Genomic DNA, 26,836 nt, shown 5'->3' on the forward strand with positions numbered 1-26,836 from the left:
GCTCCAGGTGCTGGGGGCATCTTCAGCTGCAAGTACCGGCAGCTTATTCAGTTCTTGAAGAAGCTCCCAGCACAATGAGCATAACATGAGACATTATGCTGAACACGGGGTGCAACTCAAAAACACATCGGAAAGCTTCACTGATTTCTAATGTTTAGCCTTCGCTGTGTGGTTATTTTAAATTCAATTTTTCATCAAATCCACAGACATTTTTCCATGGCGCAGATGGTAGAAGAAGTTCCTCGTGGATCCCAATGGGGGATTTGGTAGAAAAGCCACCTCCTGCCATCTGGGCTGAGCAAGCGGGCTCAAAGGATAGGCCATTAAAATAATAAAACTCGAATTTTCAAAATATCTGACCCCATGCAATCATGGGCCATCTGGCTTAGTAGAAGAAGACAAATATAGGGTTTTTTGTATTCAATTAGCAAGATTGAAAACTCATTCTAGATGGAAAACTGATTTCTTTATAACTGCTTTTTGGGTTTAGCTTGTTGTCTTTGCCCCGTACCCCAGATTAGCAGTTGGCTACGTATGGTGCGAAAGAAGTTCAACATCCATACTTACAGACATAGGAGGGATGGGTCACACCAGGACTTACGTTTCCGATCTCGAAGTTCTGGCGCATGAGCAGGTAGAGCGAGGCGCTGGCATGCGAGCGCGTGTTGTTAATGCTGCTGCTGCAGTGGCGCAGCAGCCGCAGGCACAGGTCGGCGCACTGCTCCGTCTCCTCCTCAAACAGCAGCTCCGGGAACTGCGGTGCATACGACGGCATGCCGCCACTCACCGCGGTACGCCGCCACTCACCGCGGCTCGCTGCCAATCACCGTGACTCGCCGCCACTCACCGCGGCTCGCTGCCAATCACCGTGACTCGCCACTACTCACTGCAATTCACTGCCACTCTCCACTGTTCACCACAATTCACTGGCACTCACCATAACTCGAAACTACGCCTCACAGCTCACCGTAACTTATCACTATTTACCACAATGCACTGCCATTCGTGACGACTAAGTACTCCTCATTGCAATTCACTAGAACTTACCAGGGTGCACCGTCACTCATAACTCACCAGCATTCATCACAGCTCACTGATACTCACCACAACTTAATGCTACTCAACACAGCTCATCACGGACCAAACTTTAAATGCATCGCACCTTAAACAATCAATTTTTGTGTTTCGATATCTAAAACCCTATCGATCCGTAAATCAAATCATGACATCCAAAGTTGCGCTAATTCTTAAAATCGCAAGCGGGGAAAACGTGTTCTATCCAGAGCTTCCCAGCTGTTGGGAGGATGCCGCCCCTTACCCGCGAAACCAGTGCCCTCTGCGTAGCAAAGCAGTGCTGCAAGTAGGATGAGCTCTGGTTGCAGGCCATGGAGTGCAGCAGAACCTTGAGCACGCCGCCCAGCACGCTGTCCTTCGTCTCCGACAGCGACACCGTCTGCCGGGGAGTGGGGAAAAAAATCCAGCGTGTCGGCCAGAACTGCAAGAGAGAGAGCCCTGATGGGTGACCCCCAGACTCCCCACCCCCCTACCTCGGCACAGACAGCGGTGGAGGTCTCACAGTAAACGTAGCGTAGAATTTTTATTTAAAAAATAAAATGGCGAACATCGCAGGGAAAGGCGGCTGTCACCTGCACGACGATCTCCAGCGAGTCCAGCACCACCATATTGGTCTCCGTCGAGAGGTTCCCATCCACCAGGGACTCGTGCTCCAGCTCCGCCTTGGTTCTGCCAGGGACCCACGGACGTCCATCACACCACGGTTTGGACAAACGGCCGATTCGCTTACGATCACGTTTTGCCGGTCCAGTGTCAGCCCAGGTGAGGCCCGCACATTATGATTGTGACCACGTCAGGGAATACCTCGGTCAGTTATTGAGTTGCGGCAGGGAGCGCTCACAGGTCAACGTCAGGAGGGGGGTAACAATGTGTCGATTAAAATTCATTATGCTCACCAAACCTAGATCGATTATTTAAAATTTGCCTCGTATGCAATGGGTTCACATGATTTCTGCTGCCACTCTTTGGTTATAAACTCAACTCTTCGATCAAACAGTGGTGGGGTTGAATCGTTGTAGCTCGAAATGTCAATCACATCCAACACCTGGGACCAAAGCAATGCAACTACAATGCCATTAGCCACATCAACGATGGTTCTCTTAGAGAAACCTCTAAAGGTTCAGATGGTGACATATAGATGAGTTAGTGCGGAGATGTAATGGAGCGAGCAGCAAGTCTATCATGCTGAGGCTCAGCATCCAAACAGTTGTAAGGACAAGGTTTCCTTTCCTAATCACAACGCCAAGGCATTGATAAAGTCCTGAGTGAAGTGAGGACTGTCACAGACGCAAGTGAGAGTCCAATCCAGGAGACCAGGCGAGCCCTGTGCCAGAGGGTAAGACAGTGAACTCTGAGCCACTGCAAATCCCATCACCCTGGGGGATAGCAGTCGCGACAATACCCACAATGCACCAGACTAAACGGATAGCACCACCCCCGGAGAAAGAAACAAACACCTAATAACACCTTTCCAGATTGGTTATTTATTGGGTTGTGTTAAAATTAGCAAGAATGAATCAGAGGCTGACCACTCATAACTCCCAGAGTAGCCGATGACCTACAAATGCTCACAGCCCAGCAGCGTCAAGCATCTTCAAGCGCAGCGGGAAAGCGCCGCTCACTCAGAGGCGCGGCAGGAAAGGCCGACACACAGCAGGAGGAAGCACTTCGCAACAACCTAATTAACACCGGCAGTTTAGCCCCACGTGAGAGAAATCCTGATACCCGTGCACAGAAACGGCTCCATCGTGCGAGTCTCAAAAATATCTACGATGCAGCGAGGCCTGGATGACGTTTCACCCAACGAGAGTTCTTCGTATCCCCCCAGGTTCCCTAGTTACGGCAGGAATCTCTCTGGCTGGTGTCACGGCCAATTCGAACGCGCTGGGCAAATTCGAGAGGTGTGGCGACTGTAGCGTGAGGCGTGGGTTCTAGATTCTTGATGCACACGTGCACTTTTGGATGGCAGCCCGACCACGAATTCCTTGTCCGTGCTACCACCTTACAGGAAAGGCATCTTCCTGGGCCCGTAAGCAATGAAGGCACAAGGATGAGGCCCTATTATATTTTATCGGCCGGCAGCGCAGACTCAACACGTGTTAACGGTATCACCTTGGGATTATGAGCATGTGCTTTACTCGGAGCAGATATGATTCTGAGAACACGTGACTGATTCTCAACGGGCATGACTCTCAGATGTAATTCCCAGAGGGCCATGCAGCTGAAATGCCAGAGGAGGAAGCGACTGCATTCACACGATGGAGCCACGCATGAAAGGGGTGACCACACAAGCAGGCGTGAAGCCGGGTTACTGTACCTGATGTTTTTCTGACTCCTTAAATTACCGTGCACAAGTGTGGTAAAACAAAAAGAGAGACAAGTGGATAAGCACCTATAATGCTTTTTTTTGTTATAAACAAGACCACCTTTAAAACTGTGGGCTTAATAAGCATAACGCAGCACAAGCATTTACCGTGGTGTATGTCAAAAGACTGAACAGGCATTAGTATGGCAGTGGGACCAGTGAGGTGCTGGCGACGTGTCATGTTCTCCGTGTCGTGCGTGAAATCCGCTCCGGGTGAGCATCATGTTCCACTATGCGTCTTCCCATGATTTTCACTCAGGTCTGATTTTAGGAAGAGTGAAAACTTTGATCAGTTGGTCTGAAATCAGCAGCAGTAGCAACAGCAGCAGCAGGTTCTGGCTAACGAAACAAAAACACTGAGCCATTCTCACGGCCTTTCTGACAATAGACTGCCTCTGCCTACAATGCCCTCAGCTCTGTGGCCCAAACTTTAACGCCCTCTTTGCTTCCCGTGTCCCCGGACCACCGTGCCCTCGGACCACCGTGCCCTCATGCTCCTGTGACTCTGTGCCCCCATACTCCGGTGCCCCGTGGCCCCATGCCAAGCCCGCCACATACTTGTCCGTTTTCTCGCTCGTCTGCCGCCAGTGCGTCATGTCCTTCCTCCACCGCAGGTTCTCCTGGCTGCCGAACAGGCCCCCCGAGGAGCTGCGCTCTGCTGACCGAGACGTCGCGCGCCGTCACTCAACGTCACGCGCTGTCACTCAACGTCACGCCCAATGTGGAGATTCAACGCTGCCGTGTAGACTGTGGTGCGTGCTATTAGCAGCAGTGACGCAGCCTGGTGGCCTAGATGGCCACGTGCCAACTGCGTGTGTTTGCCGATTAATGGTACATGTACACCATCACAATACTTTTCTCAAAGCCACCTTTAACGGCGACAGTGCCGTGTGACCGTCGTAATATTCAGAATTTAATCTAACCATAGTTTCATAGTTTCATTTATTTTGGTATAGCCCTGTCAGCCATTCGGCTCTTGAATCGGGTGCAACCGCAGCAAACAAAAAAACAAAAACGTGAACAAGAAAACATCTTAAAGTGAAAATCCAGGAAAAAACCCCTACAGAAACCAGCAGTGCTGACTATGTAACATGCACAAAACACGTGTATTCATGAAAAAACACAGTGTTGCGACAAGTTTACAAGACGTCAACAGTGTTTATCCAACAGGCTTGAGTAAACAAAAAAATACCGCGGCATTCTAACGACGCCGAGACTGTAAGGCGCGTGTTGGGCAAGTTTTCTGGCGTGGGGTCGCGGCCAGGCCCGTCCCATTTGCGCAGAAACCGCTGGAGGGAGGGCGAGCCCTGGGCCCTACCGAGCTGACCACGGCTGCGCCGGACCATCTCCTGCCGTGCCCCGATGTTCCCTAGGATGGCTTCCTCCAGCCGCGCCTTCATGTCTTGGGACTTCTTATAAACCACGCTGTTCAGACGTTCAAAGTTCCTCTTGCCCTGCACACACGGGCACGGGAAAAGAGGCTCAGGATCTGTGATGTATTGCCGCTCGTACAGGCAATGGCGGAAGGAAAAAGTGTCCGGCGGAGGTCACTTGTGTTGCTGGATTGCACGACTGGGATTGGTCACGCCAGGATGCAGCACCGAAGGTGAAGCCGGGTGTGAGAGCGCGCAAGTCCTCGCAGGCGCAGGCAGAGGGACAGTTCAGAGCACACGCAGTGAGAGCCTCAACACAAAAGCGAGTCATCTTCAGATGTTGCATCAACATGCTGAGACAATACACGGACATGGACAAACGGGGGACATGTGCACACAGAAGCACACGCAAAGAGACACACGGACGCACACGCAATGAAACATGTACAGATACGCAAAAAGAAGCACACACACACACGAAGAAACACGCACTGCACAGCATCCACATTGGCTCGGAGCAACTGAGTCGGCACACACCTTGTACTCAAAGCAGGACACGCCCAGGTAGAGCAGGTCCAGCAGGCGGTTGAGCTGCGGCACGGAGAGCTCGGCAAACCACTTGTGCAGCGCCTCCTCGTCGGCGCTCTTGAGCACCCAGAACAGGCACAGCAGCAGGCTGCGGCTCGACTCCGCCGTCAGCGGCGTGCACTGCCGTCCCGACTGGCGCCAGCAACCACATGTAATGGACAGGGGTTATCGAGTTGGTCAAGATGCATGTGTACACATACAGCTATTTTTTTGCCAAGCCGCTGCTGGATAAGGGCCTCCCCTGGGTCGTGCGTGTCGTGGGGATTTGTTACGAGGAACGGTCGCCGCGGAGATGGAGCGATAGGTTTGGTCTTTCTGCAGGAGGCCTTCATCTAGCAGTGGACAGACAAAAGCTGATGACTCTGATCAATGGGGGTTTGTGAAGCTGGAGAGCACAGATGTGTGATCATCGTACAATACAACAGCGGAGGTTGCTACACTGTCTCCTGCTGCCCTCAACGTAGTCTTGCACAATACATGGGACTGCCAGTAACAAGTTGTCATAGTTGCTCATAACAAATGCATTGGCAGTGACGATCGCTGCCAATAACACAGAGTCTTGCAAGCACACTTCAACAGGTGCTCCTTTTACGATCAGTTAACGTTGAGGATGCTCAGGATCCCCAGGTAACACCGTACCCTCTAAAAGAAAGATGAGCGGAAGACAGCAGAGGAGGAGGGAGGAGATGCTGCACTGAGGAGGAAGAAGAACAGGAGGAGAAAGAACAGGAGGATGAAGATGCTGCGCTGAGGAAGAACAGGAGGAGAGAGGAGATGTAGCAATGTATGTCTGTGTACGTAGCCAACGGTGCTAATGGGAGGTGCAATGAGGAAAGGGAAACAGGAGGCGGAGGAGCCACTCACCGCAGCGGGCAGGTGCAGTGAGCCGGCTCGTGTGTAGTGTGGCACGGGGCTGCCGGCTATCGCCATGGCGACCGACTGGCTGATGGTGCCGCCCGGGTCCTGCTCGCCCTCTTCGGACGCGCCGCCCGCCCGCGGTCGCTGCGAGTGGTTCTCTGCTCGCACAGCAGCGCCAGGGGGAGATGGCAGCGGGGATGAGTTAAAGGCATCGGATTCATTTTATTGATAAAAACACAATAGGAAAGATCATTCAACTGTTTATTTATTTGAATATTTTTTTGTCATTGTACTCGTAGAACCAAGGACGACAATAGAAATCTGCAAAAAAAATATTCCCCGTTCTGTAATGCAAGTTTTTTTTTTATGACAGCATGACCTGACCGGAAGTGATTGGTTGATTGTGATAACTCGAGAGACATCTATTGACGGACAGCTGAATTAAAATATATTTCCAATCGTAATCATCATCACCATAACACCACATGTTGTGAAATTAGTTTGTTTCTCCATCATTCCACTTTCATCTCAAGAACATGATTTAGCCCTTGCGTGGTCGTGAGATAGAGCCAAATGCGCCCACAGATGTAGCTGAACGTGAACTGTATTTAAATCGACGCTGCGTGGGTGCCTGAGTCGAGGGGGGCACGGGGCACTCCGCTACCCGTGAAGTCGTAGAGCTGTGGGAGCGTCTCCATGACGATGCCGATGAGCGGCAGGTACAGCATGGCGACGTGCGCCTTGACGTCGGGGTGCGAGAATCGCGAGTCCGCGTCGTGGCACGACAGCAGGTTGTGCACAGTGTTGATGGCTTTCTTGTGCAGCGTGGACAGGCTGCACGCGCGAGCATCGAGGGAACACGACAACGCACACAAAGACAAAGATCTCCTGGATAGTCTTATGAGGCTGTTTGGGCAAATACTGTTAGCAAGCACCTATGAAGGCCAATACAGCACATGAGAGGGTCGGTGGCCAGCACCTTTGTCTCCCCAATGTTTTACACACGCACCAGGCCATCATTTAAGGATTCGTTGGTTAAGGTAGGTCCTGGACCAGTTCATATAACCACCGCTGAAGTCAGTCGTTGCTGGGAATTGAACTCGGGCCACCGGGTTTGCACCACTCTCCTTCTTCATTGACAAGCACACACACATACAAACATTTCAGAAAAAATAATTTTAAAAGAACGGCAATGTTAAATGAAAAGGCTCGAGTATACAAACACATTTGACTCTTGTTCCACGGGTGGCACAGACGCCTCACCTCTCCACATCAGGGTCGAGAATGATGGCCAGTTCCGAGAGCAGCAGGCCGGCCAGGAAGTGTTGCTGGCGGAACTCGGGGGACAGCTCGAACATGTTGGCGATGCGGCGGTCATGCACGCTGGAGAAGCCCGAACTCTGTGTGTGAGCATGCGCACGAGCGTGCTTGTAGACAAGTTTGCATGTTACACACACTGCGAGTGTGACCCATGGTAGGGCTTTGTGCAGTAAGTTCCATGGCAACTTAGCCCATTGCTCTCAGCCCCTACACTCTCAGCTCCAAACAATTTTAACTCCAACACTCTCATCCTAATCCCCTGCTCTAGCACACTCCACCGAAGCATTCCCAGCTCTACCGCTCACACCCCCAACACTCTCAGCTCGACAACTCCCACTTCCATCATTCTGAGCCTCGCTACTCACAGCCCTGTGGTGAGGTTGCCCCCTTTGCAGGGCTGGCGTCACCTGGGAGGTGGCGGAGGAGACGGAGGGGGAGGGCGAGGAGGGCGGGGAGAGCGAGCTGCACGGCAGGTTGAGGGTCACGTAGTGCTCGTGGCTGCAGATGATCCGCAGGAACTCCAGCTTCAGCGAGATCAGCACGTTGGGGGTGGGCAGCGAGTTGATCTTTGACGAGACCTGCAGCGCTCACGTAAAGGTAACCAACTGGTTTGTTACTTTTATTTACCTTTAACCATTCAAGTACTGTCAATTATACAAGAAAACTTCAGTTTTGCACTTTCAGACGTGCATTGTTTACGAGTGCAATTTGGACTGATATAGTTTTCTAAATGCAATTGGATGTCAAGATGATGCACAATATAGTGGGATATGCTTAATAGAGACCACTAAAAGAGAGGTCTATATATTTTTTTAAAGGTAAGGTGTCATTGAAGACACCTCATAGAATTAAAGATAAGCAACCGTAGGCAGAAAAAAGGAAGATCTTGAGCCTGAACTTGAACAGGGGCAGGGAGAGGGCAACGCACATGACCAGAAGAAGGGAGTTCAGCTGGGCAGCAGCAGACGCCCATTGAGCAGAGGTTTACTGGGAGATTTGACCAAATGCCTGGGTTGCTGGATCAAAAAACAAGTGAAAGGGAGGAGAGTGAGATTCGAGGGGAGAGGGAGTCTGGCACGAGCCAACCGGAAGCCTCGGAAGCGCTGCTCTAGAAATTCCACCACATGACGGAGAAATGTTGAGCTTGCCGAGCAAGGACGATCAAAAGAGCGTCCCGTGAGGAACGGCACCTGCTTAAAGTAGGTCTTGATGAGGTTGAAGACAAAGCCGCGGTCCATGATGGAGAAGAGGTCGTTGAGGAAGAAGGCCAGGCTCACGTTCAGCCTCTCGATCAGCTCGATGTCCTGTAGCAAATGAGTCGTGCCCGCTCGTTACTGGCTTCGTGGTCGAACCCGGCTTTCCTGATGACCCAGCGGGGATTGCGTGCATGACTCAGAGCTGAGCGCTTGTTAAGCATTGGGGTGTCCAGGAGGCTACGTATATAGATTATTTGTCTTACCCCGCTCGAGAACAAGCATTAAGAAGTCAGCAACACAGCTAGATGTCATGTTTCACATATGACGAACGTCACATAATCAGTTGTTATGCAATATTGTTTTTGGCACGGAAAGGGTTGAACTGTAAGGACAAAATGCTTTTGCTGACAGCAAAGCCAGCAATATTTGTTTTACAAGGTTTACTCTCACACAGGATTTACTTACTCAAACAAATATTCTGATGGTTAATATAAATCTAGGATGCCAACAGACCAATATAGTTAAAAATATATATTTTATCTTCACGTGGAGATATAAAGGTCGATTTATTTAAAGTCTGGCATGTGATGCTCCATGAGCCGTCAAACACCTCCATGTAATCACAGGCTCCCTCCGCTCATGACCTCGCGATACTTGCATCGATTCACGCGAACGAGAATCGATGACTGTCGTTTGGCACATGGGCTCAAATGACCCCTGCAGCCACTGGAGGTGCTACATTCACAAAACGATAACATATTCTTGAATCAAATCATGACCCGGAATGACACAATTCTATCGCAATGTTACAGGGCCAATAGAGGCCTACAAAACAAGAGCTCACTGAGGGATCTTCCAGCTTCTGGCACAGCGGGACTGCCCCGTGTGCTCCTGTGTAGCTTAGGGGTTACGGTTAGACCCTGTCCACACGCATGACTGGAACTCTACACCCCCTCTGCGCAAAAGCCGAGTCGAGACCTCCTGTGCGTGGCACCTTCTGGAAGCGGCTGACGATGTCGCCCGTGATCATGATGACGAGGGCAGACACGTCGTCCATGAACTGCTCGGGGAAGCGGTTCTTGCGCGGCGCGTCGAGCTTGTCGGCGTAGTACAGGTACAGGCTCATGCTCTTGACCTGGGCGGCAGCGAGGCAACCGGGCTAGCGCGCCGCGATCTTGCACGCCGACACCGCGCGCACAGCAACACCGTTACAATACGAGCACGGTGTGTGTACGAGATGGGCACAAATGCAAATGAGGACGGCCCGTCAAAAGACCGACCTCTGTCATTCAGTTATTAGGCACGTTTGGAATGTATGTGATGCTTATAGCGGCTATTATGGAAATGCATAAACGTCGCATCAGTGCTAAAAGAACACGGCGTGAATTGGCTGGGATATGAACACTGACATGACTCGTGTGCATTGCATGGTGTCGGAAAAAGAGCGCTGCAGAGATTTTCGTGTCGGTCCTGGCGAATGTAAAATGAAGAAGAGGACGATCACTGATGGGTGGGAACCAAACACGGCGGAAAGATATTGCACGCACGTGTGTTACGTGGGAAGAGCTCCGAATGATGGCACGAGACCGTGACGAGTGGAGGCACCGAGCTGCCCTGAGTTTCCCACGGTGGCGAGGAGATGTTAACTAACTCGCCTGGTAAACAGGAGGTCGTGGGTTCGATCCCGACCTCGACACCTGTATATTGGGAGTTTGCATGTTCTCCCCGTGGATGCGTGGATTTTTTTTCCAGGTCCTCCGGTTTTTCCCTCCACATTTAGAAACATGCGTTGAGAGTATTTGGCTGCTATAAATTTCCACGTGGTAAGCCACTGTGTTGAGCTGTCATTGGTGGCCAGGTTGCTTCTGAAAAAGAGCTATATAGCTCAGTGGACCTTACCTAGTAAAATAAAAAAAATAGTTTAAATTAGTTCTTGATGTGCCGGTGACATTCTGAGTAACTAAAGAAGTCCTCCCCCTGACTCGTGCCGGCACGCGCCTACCATCAGCTCGAAGAAGAACCAGGCCTGCTGGAGAGCGGTCTCGCGAGCGTTGCCACTGCTCACCACCCACTGGATGGCCAGTTCCTCGTGGAACAGCTGAGACAGGGGGACACAGCACGCACACGCGGTCAGACTGCTCGCCGCGGGTTCACTCGAAGCCTTCTGCCGACACCGCGCAGTTCCAGCCGCCTCTGGCGCCCAGAGGTCACTCCTCTTACAAAGCGTTTCCACCACTGCACTGAAGTCTTCATAAAAATGTGTGCACTTAACAAAAGGGGAAATTGCCTTAGGATTCCATACTCTTTGGTTGTTACCGAAAGAACCAAAGAGTATGGATTCTAGCAGTCACGAAAGCTTCAAATCAAGATTGTCTTAGGATTGGTATAGAGATAGCCAGGGTTTAACCATGGAGGTGCAAAGGTGTGCGGCCATTCGTACACAAGCGAGCTTTGTAACGTGGACTTTAGAAAGATGACACCACTGTAAAAAAAAAAAAAACTAACAATGGGTCATCCTTTCCAGCAAATTTCAGGGAATCATGAAATCCACGCGACTGATCACACACGTGTGAGAATGCCCACACACCTTCTCACTAGCACCCACTGGCCCTATCAAGAGAGGACAGAGGCCACAGTCACACATGCCCTGGAAATCCAGGCAGCACTGGGCCGAAACGGGACAGGAAGGTAAGAGAGCATCATAGCGGCCGTGCGACTACCTTTTTTGTGGGCACACGTCCCGATAGGGCCTGTAAGAAAGTGGAGGTTTCCGCATAGGAAGACATGCGGTTACCGCCACGCTCCGGAGCCTAGGGATGAGATGGGATGCAGGATGAACATGGGTTAACACACTCAGGATGGGGAATGGGCTACACTCTCTCGTGGCCTGGGCTAGGGGTCGCAAACTCAGAGTGTGCCGAGCCTCCATCCACTGCCGTGCGGGAGAACGCATCTTCGGTTTAATTCCCAATGTCAATTCTGCATTGGCAGAGAATAACGTGCCTTCAAACCACTGCAGAGCCAATCTCCAAATTAATTAAATCAAAAAATTATTGGCCAACTATTGAATGAATGCCGACTGTTCAATGCGATCGAATTAGATAAGGTTTTGTACAATGTTAGCTACCTTTTATCAAAGCTTTAAAGTATTGCCTTTTTTTTTACCTAGGTCTCTGTTGAAAAAGAGATGGTCAGTTTCAATGGGCTCTCACATGGCTTTGGAAGTTTATAAATAAGTGGCCGTGAAGGCCACTTATGCCGCTGATATCGACACAGAGGGCAACGCCTGTGGCCGTCCCTGCTGGCCACAATCATGGCCCTAAAATGGCATTGCATGAGCATAGAGTCTCAACAGCCCGCACAGTTCCTCGCGTTGCGTTCCAGCCTAGCTTGCAGGGCGGCACATTCTTTACGGATCTCGCCATTCCTTATATCCCTAACAGGGATTGAGAGGCTCTAGTGGAGGACGGACACCAGACGTCTGCGACCCTCTCTACACACGCACACAAAACAGCAGTGGCTGCCTCAGCCACCATCACCGCCACCACCGCCGCCACCACTGCCATTGGGCTGACAGCATTGATTGTGAATAGCGGTAGGAATTTAAACTGCGCAGCGCAGCGGTGAGCGGAACGCTGCTCACCCTGTTGGCGGTGAGTGCCCTGACTTCGTCGTCCGGGGATGGAGTAGGTGTACCAGCCAGGTCGGGGTTGCTGTTGCTGATGCTGCGTGTGTGGGACAGGTTGAGGCTTGCGGGGCGTACGCCTGAGCGCGCCACTGTGGCGTAGTGCAGCGAGCCGCCCACCGGGGAGCTGGGACCTGCTCACAAGCCCCACAAAACAAAGATCCCCACCCCCGTGCAGCCTTTAACGGACTGTTGGAGCGAGTGCTGTTAGTGAGCACCTATTGAGGCTGGCAAGGCGTACGAGGGGCTTGTGCAGCCAACACTTTGCCTGGCTGCCTGTGTCTCCCCAGTGATGATGGTTACACACCGCACCAGGTACTCATAGACCGCGTCGACCTATTAGAGGTCCAGAGTCTCCTATAGGTTGCCACTGCTTTTGGCCGCTACCGGAATTGGTTGATAGGTTCGTAGAGCAATGCGCTGCCCACACAACTAAAGAAAACACACGAATAAATTTACATTAAATGCTAATTTATTGGCTGCAGGATAAAAAAAATATTTTAAAAAAGTGGTTCCATTTATATTCTTTTTCAACCACATACTTCATGTCATTTGATATTCCACAAATAATTACTTACCCTCAAGTATAACCTAAACGTTCAATTCTGTCAATGTTATAAGTCTGTTGTTCAGTGGACAAGAAAGAATATTGTGTTTTTCTCCACATTTAGCTTGTTTTGCTGAGGTTCACAACTGAATGGCATTAAAACTCTTTAAAAGCTGATGTTTTTGTGTTTAGTCCCACTAGTGCCATGAAGTATAATAACAATAATTAGTTCGCGGCATTTCATCCGTAGATCCCTAAGGTCATAACCCCCATGACTGAAACGGCGTGTTAAGGCCGTAATGCAACGGTCAATTGTGAAAGGAATGTACTGTACATTATTAGGTTTAATATAAGCGCCCCTCAAGTGGCTCTCCGACAAAATGCGTGCTACGTGACTTATTTTTCACAACAAGAGAAAAATACCAGCTTATCTGGCACATGCCGCATCAACAATTAAAAACCTGGTTCGCATTAGCCCAACCCAGCCTTGTGAAGGGACATTGGCACTTTAATTAAACGACCCCGTGGGGGGTGATGTTGGTCTAACCCAGGGGTGTCCAAACTTTTTTTCCCCCGAGGGCCACATACAGAAAAATATATGAAGGACTGGGCCACTCATTAGACGTGAGGTATACTGCCTCACTTCTCATGCACTAATATTGGCAAAATCAATCAAATGCAGGTAAATTACGTTTGATAATTGAACATGTTTGAAGAAAAAAAGCCTCCATCATAGCTCTCCATTAGGAGATTTTCATTTTATTTTTTACAAAAAGGTTGGCAGGTCATTCTCTCAGTGACAGCCTCAGATTGGTTCTTAGGGTGCTGATCCCCATTCATTGTCCTGTATGAAGGGAGAGACTAGAAGAGAAATAGGGGATGTGGATATTTCAAGCTTATTACACAAATAAATTATTGGGCTTGTTAACACATCAACTAACGTTTGTTAAAAAATTGTCATCAACTTCAAATGACTGAATTTATTAAGTAATTGGGCTTATTAACAAATGAAAACTGTGTGCATATTTTTAACTCAACTGTAATGGGAAGAATGTTGCGCTCAGTGGGAGCAGTGATGCTGCGCTTTGGTCTGAAGAATAGCTGGCAGGTCAGGAGTAAGTTTGGTGGTTGAGATGCGAAGGACGTCACGGAGATGGCTGTCGGTCGTTCTGGTTCTCAGCCTGCTTTTGTTCAGCGTTAACAGAGAGAATGTCTGCTCACAGATGTATGTTGAGCCGAACAGACTCATCATTCGTTTTGCGTGGCGTCTCATCAGAGGAAACTTGGCCTTTTCCAAGCTCCGGTAGAAGTCAGGTATGGAGAGAAGCTGATGCTGATTCTTCAGAAAATCATCACACTGATTTTCGATCAGTTATAATTGCAGACTCTCCTCCACTTATTCTGCATCCATTGAAAACGGAGCCGCAAACAGTGTGATTTTCCTTTTCAATGACAAAAACATCTTGGAAGCGCTGACTGAATTCCGTCATGAGAAATGTGCGCAAACAGTGTGATTTCCTTCTCAATGACAGAAAAATGCTGGAAGCGCTGACTGAATTCTGTCATGAGAGATGTGATCACAGACATATTCTCCCATTTTTGCACAGAGCTTGGCATTTGGAAATGCGCATTTGATTTCGGTCAGCGTGGGGAAGTGCGCTACATTGAAGTTGCACAGTTGTGACTCGAAGAGACGGAGCTTCGCACGGAATGCTTTCATGTGCGAATACAGCTGTGGTACCAGCTGCTCTTTGCCTTGTAGATTCGTTCATGAGGCTATCCACATATACAAGCACAGAGACAATTTCAACCGAGAAGATGGATTCTATCTTAGCAATCATTGGAAAGATTTGATAAACCATTTCAGGTCTTAATTGATTGTTCACGCTTACAGTGGCTTTCAGACAGCATACATTATATATAAAAAAAAATTCGTCTCCCCCCTCCTCTTTTCAGAATATAGATGGACTAGTCCTGGGTAAACTGCCAAATCGTTGCGCGTGGCGCTAACGTTTTTTATAAATAAATAAATGCGCCGTTTAAAAATAAATTTATGCGAACCAACACACCTGAAGACGACCGTTTGAGTTATGGTCGAAACGTCGTGAGAATTTTTTTGTTTTATATATATTTTATTATTTTGTTGTTTCTCTTCAACGTGACTTTACCGAAAAAACTAAGAATATGAATATTTGTAGTCTCTTGTTCAGGGTGTTGAGATGATCAGTGAGATCAACTAAAAAAGCCAGGTCTGCCAACCATAAAGGGTCACTGATCTCATGGAGAGGTCTGCCCTTTTCTTTAAAAAAACTTGTTGATATTTGATCTCAGGGAATATAACCGCTGCAGCAAGGAGCCGCGACTGAGCCAGCGCACTTCAGAATGGTAGAGTAGGTCCCCGTATTCAGCATCGACATCAGAGAGGAACGCTTGAAATTATCTGTGGTAAAGCCCTCGTGCCCAAATTATATTGACAGTTTTCACAACTGTATTCATCACATCGCCAAGCTGGATTATCTTGGTACAGAGGGCTTCTTGGTGGATGATACAGTGCATTTTGACAGCCTAACCTCCGCTCTCCCGCACCTTGGCACTCACCATAGAGGTCATTCCTTTGCGCTCGCCTGTCATTGCTGGAGCCCCATCCGTTGTAATTCCACACAGCTTGTCCCATTTAAGTCCAGCCTGGTCAATTGCATCTGACACGGCTTCAAACATGTCCTTCCCAGTTGTTGTCCCCTTTAGACTCCAAAGATCTAGCAGTTCGTCCGTAATGCAAAAATTACCATCAACTCCCTGCAAAAAAATTAACAGCTGTGCAGTGTCCGTGGCATCTGTGCTCTCATCATATGCAATCGAGTAAAAATCGAAAGCACAAGCTTTATCTGACACTTGCTGTTTTAAGTTTGCCGACAAGTCTTCAATTCGCCGCACAACCGTATTTCTCGACATATTAACATCGTTGAAATCCTGAATTTTCTCCGGGCACATTCCCACGACTTTAGTAAGGCACTGTTTGATGAAGTCACCGTCTGAGAAAAGTTTCCGTGTAGGGCAATGAGTTGAGCTACTTCATAACTGGCTATTGTTGCATTTTCTTGAGCTTTGTTAGCATGAAAAAAAACCTGCTGCTGCGTAAGCAGGCTAGCTGCCATTTGCTTTACCTTCTCTTTCCGCTCGGCGCCAGTGTAGGACGTGAAGGTCTGATGTTTCTATGAAAAAATATTCATTTTTCCACCAAGTCTGAAATTTTCTGCACTCGCTTGGAATCTTGCGTCTCTTCGGTTCCGGCATTTCTGGTGACCCTGAGCAAATTTTTTCTTCGATTTCTTGCTTTGTGGAGATGCTGCCTTGTTCAAGACAATAGCGCCACCTAGTTTTTAAACTAAGAAGTGCAATACAGTGGGCCATAGTCCATTATATTTTTTTACTTTGATACGGGCCAATTAAAAATGGATGGCGGGCCGCAGTTGGCCCGCGGGCCGTAGTTTGGACACCCCTGGTCTAACCCATCACCAATGTTGATTTAGAGGGACAAAAAAGCAGCACGTCTGTGGGGCACGTTTGTGGGTGGGTGGGTGGGCGAGCGGGTCAGCACGTGAGAACAGACGGCAAAGACGGAGCCGGTTGGGCGGACGTCCAATAGTGTGCAAAGTGTGACTGAAAGTGCGAGCGCGCAAGTGAGTGAGTTGGTGAGTGAGTGAGTGAGTGAAAGAGCAAGTGAGTGAGACAGCGAGCGAGTAAGAGAGCAAGCGAGTGAGTAATAGAGCGAGCGAGTGGGTGAGTGAGAGAGAGCGAATGAGTGAATGAATGAATGAGAGAGCGAGTGAATGAGTAAGTGAGAGAGTGAGTGAGTGAGTACCCGAAGAGCAGGTCTCCGTGCTGGGCAGCTGGAAGACGTAGAGGATATAGGAAGCGAGGAGGCTGTTGCGGCCGTGCTGGTCGTGGTTGAACTCCAGGCTGCGGTGGAGTCTGTTGACGATGTTGGCCATTGCCTCGAAGCCAGCCTGACCCAGGTTCACTGTGGCACGAGTGAACAGAGGACACAACGGAGAACAATCGGGATTCAGAAAGTGTCTGAATGGGAGCGCATCTCAAAATGCGATACAAATACGGGGAAAAACAGTATGTTTATACCGTTTCAAGTGTAGTGACGTATATTAAGTCACTGTGGTGTTAGCACTAGCTAGCCACTCTGAGAAGAATGTAACTGTGCATCTTAGAGCCTCTCTCTGTCACCAGAGTACGTATGGCATACGGGACAGGCTAGGTGAACCCGAGAGGGCACATGACCAGGACAGGAAAAGGACGGGGGCCAGAAGGGGACTGAGGGGACATGTGATGTGAGGTCCCAGAACCTTCTGGGAAGATCCTGAAGGGGGCGTGGCCGAGGGCAGAGCAAGGCCACGCTCAGGGGATAAGAAGTGGGTACTGCGAGCCGAGCGAGGCTGTTCTCTGGAATCAACCCTCGGTGCTACGTCTCTTCAATTTTCGGTCTCCCCTTGGCATCGTGGATCAGTCAGGCCGTTACTGACTGACCCGGTTATGTAGTTACCCAGTTAAAGTAGAGTCGTTACCCTGTTAGGGTCTACAGTGTACGTTTATGCAGTTAGCCCCATTGGGCTGTATAATAAACGTCTTGCCTCCAAGTTAGAAGTGTCTACCTCCGTGGATCCCACTACACAAGCACGGGCCTATTTTTGTATCATATTGAGGGAATTGCTTTTAAGAGCAAGGAGTGATGGACATAAAGTTACAGGCCGTGGTGGAATTGAGACGATGTTACGGCAGAAGTGCAAATGAAGACATTTCATAGGTAAAGGGTCAGTCACATGCACAATGGGAAAGTATTGAGCCCGGACTTGCAATGGGCTTGTTGAACTCCCAAAGCCTACATTGGCACGTACACTCCCAGTGACCTCTCACCCTGTTGCATGCCGATATCATTTTCACAAATATGGCTCATATGCTATCACAACTACGACATAATTTGTAGAAAACACGTGCGTAATATACAATAACATTGAGTCCACAAAACACAAAACGCTCAACCTTTGGCCAATAAAGATTCAACAGGATTGTTGTGCACTTTGTCCAATAGGCGGTAAAAAATGACACTACGACTAAAAATAGCGCGAAGAACCAGCGCATGCATGAAAACAGCTCTTCGCTTGCAAGTGGTGGGGCTGTAGGCTCAACACAGATGCAGGCATTGTGAGAGTTGCCGCTGCAGAAACCAGAGCAGAGCTACGTCATCACGAGTAAGCATTACAAGGGCACTGTGGGGTGAGGCCGAGGGGTGTCACTGGCTCTCAGTCAAGGCCGCAGTGCTGGAACAGGAACTGAATTTCAGAGCCAAATATCCGGTACTATCTCTAAATGTTTGACAAAACACGGTGGTAAGCGCAAAAATGAAAGCTGTAGCGATGTAAAATGCAGCTAAGCCCGTGCCAAAACACTCTGGGTGGGCATTAGGACATTTGGACGTGAAAGTAAGGGTTAGGTCTATCTAGAACTGGTATGGAGCCTCGAACCTCGTTCTGCTACCACTCAGAAGCCAGGCCAATGATGAGCAAGGTTCATAATGATTCACCCCATGCAATTTCATGAAATGTCACAATCTAAGGTCACGATACAATTTCTAAATAAATTGCTTACATGTCTTGTTTGTGCAGCCTCATTCATACTGGATGTGTCATATCTTTCGTCTCATGCATTTCATCAGTCATCGTAACATGCCCGCAGCTTGTATAAATCACAAATAACAAAATCTGCCCCCGTACAATTCGACGCGCGCATACATAGCGAACGTAAAACTCGACGTCAACTTCTTGGTTCTTTCGGTAAAGTCACGTAGAATGGAAATAAAATAATAAAAATAAACCTTAATAAAATAAAAATGTTTTATTTTTATTATTTTATTTCCATTCTACGTGACTTTACCGAAAGAACCAAGAAGATGATCACGTGCGCATGTTTTACGTACCCATCTGGCCGGCGATGACAGGTGGACGCACGGCAAGGAGGATGAGCTTGTCCAGGACCTGGTGGAGGAAGCGGACGAGAGGCTCCAGCGTGGCAGCGTTCAAGCTGCACACGCTCGCCTTCAACTCCGCCTCCAGGTTGCTCTCGGTGATGCGGACGTCGCCCACACGCACAGGGAACTGGTGCTCGTCTAGCGCATGGCACAGCGCAAAGAACTTGTCCAGGTTGGGATCCTGAGCGGCGAAAACATAGCACGCGAGAGCAGAATGAATCCAACAATGGTTAACCCTGAACCACTCACTCACCTTTATTCCACCCGCAACCCCTGTACCACCGACAATGCCTGCCACACTCACAGCCCCTGCACCGCTTACGATGCCTGCATCACTCGCAACCCTGCACTACTCACAATGCCTGTACCAATAACAATACCTGCAATCACTCATAATTCCTGCACCACTCAAACCACCTGGATCACCGACAAAAGCTGCAGAATTAGCTGCAGGGTTAGGCGAGGCTGTGGATGGCAGGGACGGCGTGTACCTGCGTATGAACCGAGGACGTGGCCACCACCTCCACGTTGAACACGCCCTTGTGGCCGTCCACCCACTTCATGCCAGGCAGCTGTACCTGTGTGGTTGAACAAGACGTCATGGAACCATGAACTCATGAGAACAAAGCAGGGATAGGAACCACAACACGGCCTTACTCAAAATCCTGCTGCAAATATATATTGACCATGTTCTAAGCATAGCACGAGCTCTAATCCTAGTCCTATGCCTGGTGATAAGACGAATTAAAAGAATATCTCTAGCACTAATACTAACATGAGTTCAAAGTGCAACACTAGCCCTAACCCCAATACTAACCCTACCTTCAGTGCTAACTGTAGCTAAATTCCAACCTTACATCCACGACTTATTAAAAGACTATCTCCAATACTAATTTCAGCCTTGCAATAGCCTGCTTGTGATCATAGCTCAAACAAATATTTTTTTCCACAATACAAACTCGAGTAACACGCCTAATCATAATCCTAACTACAACATTATTCAGAAACAAAATGCTAATCAATGCAATGGCCATAACAGTCCCTAACCTTCATCCTATCCAGGGGCGGAGCCACAGGGGGGGCTGGGGGGAGCTCAGCCCCCCTGAAATTTTGGGAAAGTCGGTAATCGGGATAACCGGATATCTGGCTGCTGAAAAATGCTGGCTGCCACCTTGTGCTGCCTTGCAGGCCGCTTGAGCGGCAGCCTTTCGAACTTATTGAACTTATTAGCCACATCAGTGGCTCCGACCTATTAATAAACTCCGTGTTCAAATCCAATAAAATTTGTTTTATACATTTGTGGCACCCATTGGAAAACAAACACTGGATATCTCAGAATATTGAAGTCAGCCCCCCCAAAGTCAAAATCCTGGCTCCGCTCCTGATCCTAACCTGGGAGTGTCATTATTTCTAACCCCAATTCCAACTCCAGCAATATCGCTAGCCATTATTATTCCCATAGGCTTAACCACGACCAAGATGAGGTGGTGGATAGGGTTGGGGGGGGGGCAGGAGTAAGGTTGGGACGAGCACTGGCGGCACTCACGTCGGGCGAGAGGACCGAGTAGCTGGGGGGAGGCTTCTCCAGCGAGACCGGCAGGCAGAACTGGCCCGTGCGTAGTCGTCCATTCTGCAGCAGGGGGATCCACTGTGTGGGGAGAAACGACGGTTCAGGTTTCAAGCTTATTTTGTTTGACCGGCTGAGGACTCAAAAGAAACCAGGATGAGTCTCGTTTGCGTGTGTGTATGTATGTTGAACTTCTTTCGCACTGTACGTAGCTAAACCGTGGCAATCGGAGGTGCGGGGGAAGGACAACAAACTAAACACAAAAAGCAGTTCTACGTGCAGGCATGCTGCTGCTGCGATCACAAACAAGCCTGCGAGCTGTACGTCGCTTTGCTATTGTCCATGTACAGGCCCCTTTTGTCAATCTGCAGCTGGATGAGGGCCTCCCAATGCCGTGTGGCTCGTGGGAGTCATTTTACGGTTCATCAACAGTGCAGGTTGGCTAAGGCTGGGAAGCATAGATGCAGGCGTATAGTACAGTTTAACAATCTATGTTGCTGCACTGCCCTCTGCTGCCCACAAATTACTCCTGCGACAGCCTGTAACGCCTGTGCTACGCAGGGTGGTTAACCATGTAAACAGGACCCAGGCTCAGCACCTGTTAGCTTCAGAGATCTGACAAGATCGGGCGCATTCCGGGCGATTTGGTAAAAGGACACCGTACTATTAATAGCATCTAGAGACAACTGTGGATAGTATAATAATAATACACGCTTGAGGTAAAAAAAAATGTTAAAAAAAGACCAGTGAGCGTGGCAGGCATTGTAAAAAGTTTTACTCTGAAAGCAGCAAAGCGACCTGAAAGGAAGAGAAGGTCTTTCTTTACAAAGGATAACTACAGCAAAGTATTTACAGCACTGATGTTTTTCCATAGCGGAACGACTATTCGGTGCCTCGTCTCAACAATCGAGATCCTTTCCCATTAAATAACCTCAATTTGTATTCACCAGAAAACACAAAGGTTAATGAGAACACAGGTCAACTCCCACCTTAAATAGGCGCTACCTCCCGCCAATAGCCCCGCCAGTGCAACCACCTCCCTATTTAAGCGAACCACAGCATTTAATTTAAGTCTTTCAAGGGCCCCAATTTGGACGACAACAGTGTGGAGGCACATGGACATGCCCGTGGCATTGACATCTAACCAAGAGAGGTTTGTTTATGATAATAAATAATGTTTACTCTCATGGCTGTTGCTCTGTGCCAAAGATGAGCACGGATATTTGACTACATTTTTGCAGCACGTTGTTCGGCATGGTGATCATGCTGGACAACATAGCAGTACAACTCGAAAACACATCGGAGAGATATACAGCACAACTGCGAACACCAACGCTGTCGTATCGATTTGAACGTACGATTCAATGCATCATAACGGGCCGATAATCACTGGGCAATGGTTGAATTTGTTTCGCTCGAGTGAGAAAAGAGCGAGGGAACAGACCCGAAGCTGGAGACTACCTGGGCCCACGGGCCCCCACCATCCGTACCGTGTATCCCACGGGTGTCTCCAGGGGGGTGTTCTGCTTCTGCTGACAGCTGATGTGGAAGAAGGTGAAGAGGATGTGGTGGTAGTCGGTAAGGTGGGCCGGCAGCTTCACCTTAATCTCCTCGTAGAAATCTGGGGACCTGCGGTTGACAGGAAGCATAACCGATGTGGCAAGGAATCAGCGTAGCCGATCGGCAGGTTACGATTCTGACCCCACAGTGATTCTATTGACACTATGGGCAGTAACGATTCGATTCAACGATCCTGTATATACGTTTTGGTCTAATTTTTACCTTCTTGTTTGTAATGCTATTCACTTTTAAAGCATTTAAAAATTGCACTTTGATGGTGGTTTCTACATGCCACAGTGACGGCTATAATTTGGCATATAAGTGATGGTAGCAGAATAGAACTGCATATGTTAAAAAAGCTAAATGGCAGCAGAATAGAACTGCATATGTTAAAAAAGGCTAAAATAAAGCAAAAGGAAAAACAAAGCCCTTGGGTGGAAGTTATGGCAGGTCAAACACGAACAAAGTGAAGGCCTAAACACTGGCGCATTGTGCACACATTACTGTCGGGTACAATCCACACTTTGTGTGCCGGGCGGACAAGTGAATCGGCGACACCATTCAGCAGCCAGAGGCTGTGCAAGGTTTCATCACTAGGAGGCATCACTTTGCAGTCACAAAATGCCTCCATCGAGGGCACCGCATGTAACAGCACCTTCGCTATGCAGCAGCATTTACCGTGCAACAACATTCAACTGCAAGGGATGTGAACGGAGCCTTTCGGAGCCAGCTACTGCCAATTCTGACTTTCGGTGCGTCACACACAATTAATGGGTACGATAAATAAAAAAAACAAGGAAGATGAGCTCGGATGCACTTGCCAAACTTTGTTAAAGGGTCAAAAGCATCCAGTGAGGTTGACCGTGATCACTGTGTATGGGCCTTAAAATCCGCACGTGTTAAAAACCACCACAACTGGTGAATGGGGATGGTGGGAGGGAGAGGGTGGTGAGAGGGGCGACGATTTATGGTGTCACCTTGCACCGCAATGCAGTGGCAAATGCCGCCCTGATGGGACTTGACCGTGTTTACCCCAAGTCTGGGGCAGCTTGACAGCCGCAGTGCATGATACTCACTGTGATCATAAGGGACGTGAAAATAATTTCCAAGCTGTTAATAAGTAATGACCTTGATGTTGATTCTTGTCGGCAGCGCATGTAACATTGAACACCCCCCACACTCCCCCCTCAACCCCACCTTCCCCAATGATTTAATAAACTGTCGTGATTCGAAAGCACGATAAGATTGCAGAATTGATTTGGTTTTGTCTTTTATTTAGCAACTCATAGGTAGCCTATATATATTTTTTTTTCAACGTTCTGTTGGCTCGAAACTATTCTATTCTCACAAGCACGACTTAGTGCATTGTGCTGCTGTTGTAAGTATACATTTTAATAGCAGGCAATCAAACCACGGGGAAGATATCAACTACGCGAGGAAGTGAAATACACGGGCAGCAGGGCTTGGCAGTGACCAAACTGATGCAGCTATATCTGATGAAGCCTTGCCTGCCAGTGCACACTCATGGATTACATTTTTCACTCTGCATCATTTGTTTTTTTCTGCAAACAAACACGCGCATCTGTTTCACCCTCGTGTTTTATCAAATGAAAATGTATTTTATTTAGCACTGCTTTTTGCGTATCGTCTGTTGTTCCTCCCCCATACCTCCGAATAGCGCGGCTGCTACGAGCTCTGCGAAAGAACTCATCCTTGGACACTGAGATCCAACTTATTCTCATGAAATGAAACAATAGCAATTGTTTCTGGTGGGGTCTCTGGCGTGGTAATTTACGGCCGCCACGCCTAATGACTTCTTGCCGTTTCCCAAGGATACGTTGATTAATGAATTTCCTCCGAATGCAATTGCTCCCGGTGTTATTTGACCTCTGCGCGTTTGCCGGAAGAGTTTCGGGGAACTGCCCTTCCCATTTTCGCAGCCCCGATCCGGAGACCCCGGGTCAATGCCCGACATTAGCCCCTTCGCCTGATCGTTAGCGCAGTAACAATGCGGCGATGGACGAGCATGTCCTGAGTAACGCCGAACGCACAGACATGTCACTGCGCTCCACCACGGACGGTATAACGAGAGCTCTTGACACTGCGAACGCTGCTGCACTAACTACCGTACGAAATAAAGACTGAATGAACTAACGCAGAGGCTCACTTGTTATGGTAGACCACGGACGTGTACGACTCCCGCAGAAACTCTGGGCAACTTGATTTCCCAAAGATCACCTGCCGGAAACAGAGGAGGTGCGGGGAAGAGAAGGATCGAGTCATGTACGAGCCAAACATTTTTGTTGAAAATGTAGACCAAGGGATTTGTGTCTGGCTGGGGGTGGCTTTAAAGTTCAGCATTGAGTTGGCATTGAACTGAAGAGGCTCCAATTGTGTTTGGCATCGTGAGACCTCCAGGAACCACGGCCATTTTTACCGATATCCTTGCGGCTGAGAACAGTGCAGTAGCTGTGCAAATATACAAATGGTAAAGGCCACAAAGATATCAATATTAGTTTGAGGCCCCACAAATCTTAATGATGAAAAAAAAAACCCAGAACGTAATTGTAATTCGTCAATGATTCCAATGCTAAAAAAATACCTACAAACTATTCGTTTAGATTTACACACAGCAACCATCTCCCGCTACCTACAAAACATGCTAAAAGTGTCTTGAGACTCAGGGAGGCCTTTCCTGGATAAACAAGCATAATAACATCAAACTTGATTTGAAGCTTTCGTGACTGCAGGAATTACTCTTTGGTTCTTTCGGTAAAGTCACGTAGAAAGAAACTTAATTAAATAATAGAATACGACGTTTCGATTGCAACACAAGCAGCCTTCGTCAGGTAAGAATGAATGAGAAAACTTAACCTTGTAAACATACATTACATTTGTAAGTTTACTCGGTTTGTTTCCTCATTCATTCTTACCTGATGAAGGTTGCTCGTGTTGCAATCGAAACGTAGTATTCTATTATTTAATTTAGTTTCTTTCTACGTAACTTTACCGAAATAACCAAAGTATAATAACATCTATTGGTCGCGAAAGCCTACGTGTTAAAGCATAATAACAATAACAAAATAAAATAATTAACTGTAATAATGGTAAGAAAATCATAATTTAAAACCACAGTCAGCTGCTCAAGTCCCAGCCCTCAAGTCAATCTGTGACATTACTAAAGTGCTATCAAGGAGCGGCTGACAGTGATTTAAAAGTATATTTTTTCACACTCATGCGGGGCAGAGCCTCGATATACGCTTACAAAGGATAAGATATATTTGATTTATGGGTTGCTTCTTATTTTAGGACTCTTCTCATAGAAATTAAAACCTGCCACGAAATAAAAACCAGCTGCTGAAACGTTAACCGACGTAAACAGTTTATTTATAGGAATCACTTAAACACTGTTAACTTTACGCTGATTGTTAGGCAATGCCAGAGTTCAATGGATGTTGCAAATCGAAGGGAACTATATGATATAACATCTGTGAACAGCCAATGCTTTCAACACGCAGAAAAAAACATAACGACTGAATTATTATAAACAATCTTTCTGTACACCTATGCGGGCAAGCAGCACCCCACAATGGCTTTTCACCAGAAGAGTAAATTGACGAAAACAACGAGGCCACGCTGGAGTTACGAGGGGAGAGTGCGGACGAGAATTTGGCAAGAAGGGCATCCCGCACAGAGGTCGGCTCAGCTGTCGAACTCGTCCAGGATTTTGGCCGCAACGACTCTCGTGGAGTTGATTACAATCGCCACTTCGCTTCAAATGAATGGCAGGAAAGGGACTATTTTTGTGGGGATGCGTGGCAACAAAGGGGGTTACTGTAGGTCAGGCACCACACAGGGGCCCGCACTACATCACGTGGACGGCCAACTGCCAGCGATTGACCAACACAAGCGCACAAGCACGCGGGCGAGTAAGTGGAAACCACAAGGCATTGCCGACCACGGTGGCCACGCACAAGGAGGAGGGCACCGTCACGGTTAACCTGAGGAGGAGGCGTTGCCAGGTGCAGTAAACGTGCACGTAGCAGGTAAGTTTCACTTCAACTCCCCAAGATGCCCGCAGTGGTGCATAGAGAGAGCTCGAGAGAGGAAATGCTCAACACGCACACGGGCCAACACAGAAAATCACACTTAGATTGACACGTACAACCCTTTTGTCCATCCACTGCTGGAAGAGGGCTTCCCCATGCCTCGTGGGTCTTACGGGTTAATTGAACATACTTCACCCTACTGGTCAACACGGCTTGGTGAAGGCTGGGAGCACGGATGTGGAAACATAGTACAGAACAAAACAACGGATTTCGCTGCCCTGCCCTTTGGTGTCCACAGCGTAGCCCTCCGCGGTCACCGGTGACAACCTCTTTGTAGATGGTGGTCACCCATTCACGTGCCGTCCAATCTCAACCCTGTTAAGCTTCTGAGATCTGATGAGATCGGATTTGGTCATAAGCAAAGACAAAGATCTCCTCCGTGTAGCCTTAACAGACTGTTGCGGGGTAAGTGCTGTTAGCGAGCACCTTTGAAGGCCGGCACGGCACAGGAGGGGGTGGGTGGCGAGCACCACACCTGGCCACCTTTGTCTCCCAAGTGGCAATATTTACACATTCACTTGAGGCTGAGTCCACCTAGCAGAGGCCCAGGACCCGTT

At 48.6% G+C, this 26,836-nt stretch overlaps 1 protein-coding gene across 20 annotated transcripts in view; it reads right to left on the reverse strand.

The window, feature by feature from the left end:
* The window catches only part of LOC116948840 (dedicator of cytokinesis protein 7-like), a 74,518-nt gene that overhangs the window by 14,134 nt on the left and 33,548 nt on the right, over positions 1-26,836 (reverse strand). For 6 of the 20 annotated variants that reach the window (XM_032966000.2, XM_032966002.2, XM_032965994.2 and 3 more), the window contains exons 16-36: positions 24,338-24,408; positions 22,101-22,239; positions 20,590-20,691; positions 19,535-19,621; positions 18,993-19,224; positions 16,869-17,027; positions 12,418-12,593; positions 11,495-11,584; positions 10,777-10,872; positions 9,769-9,909; positions 8,769-8,882; positions 7,986-8,156; positions 7,522-7,658; positions 6,923-7,092; positions 6,265-6,416; positions 5,350-5,532; positions 4,758-4,893; positions 3,998-4,094; positions 1,647-1,743; positions 1,319-1,453; positions 602-754 (exon numbers count right to left, since the gene is read on the reverse strand). In XM_032966000.2, coding sequence (XP_032821891.1) covers positions 602-754; positions 1,319-1,453; positions 1,647-1,743; positions 3,998-4,094; positions 4,758-4,893; positions 5,350-5,532; positions 6,265-6,416; positions 6,923-7,092; positions 7,522-7,658; positions 7,986-8,156; positions 8,769-8,882; positions 9,769-9,909; positions 10,777-10,872; positions 11,495-11,584; positions 12,418-12,593; positions 16,869-17,027; positions 18,993-19,224; positions 19,535-19,621; positions 20,590-20,691; positions 22,101-22,239; positions 24,338-24,408 — 2,838 coding nt within the window. Of the gene's footprint in view, positions 1-601; positions 755-1,318; positions 1,454-1,646; positions 1,744-3,391; positions 3,410-3,997; positions 4,098-4,631; positions 4,894-5,349; positions 5,533-6,264; positions 6,417-6,922; positions 7,093-7,521; positions 7,659-7,985; positions 8,157-8,768; positions 8,883-9,768; positions 9,910-10,776; positions 10,873-11,494; positions 11,585-12,417; positions 12,594-16,868; positions 17,028-18,992; positions 19,225-19,534; positions 19,622-20,589; positions 20,692-22,100; positions 22,240-24,337; positions 24,409-26,836 lie in introns of all 20 variants that reach the window. The other 14 variants (XM_032965981.2, XM_032965983.2, XM_032965982.2 and 11 more) reach the window with 7 other exon arrangements.

This window comes from Petromyzon marinus, chromosome 35 (genome assembly GCF_048934315.1).
Source record: "Petromyzon marinus isolate PM22_M1 ecotype Great Lakes invasive population chromosome 35, UKy_Petmar_22M1.pri1.0, whole genome shotgun sequence".
Classification (NCBI taxonomy): Eukaryota; Metazoa; Chordata; class Hyperoartia; order Petromyzontiformes; family Petromyzontidae; genus Petromyzon; species Petromyzon marinus.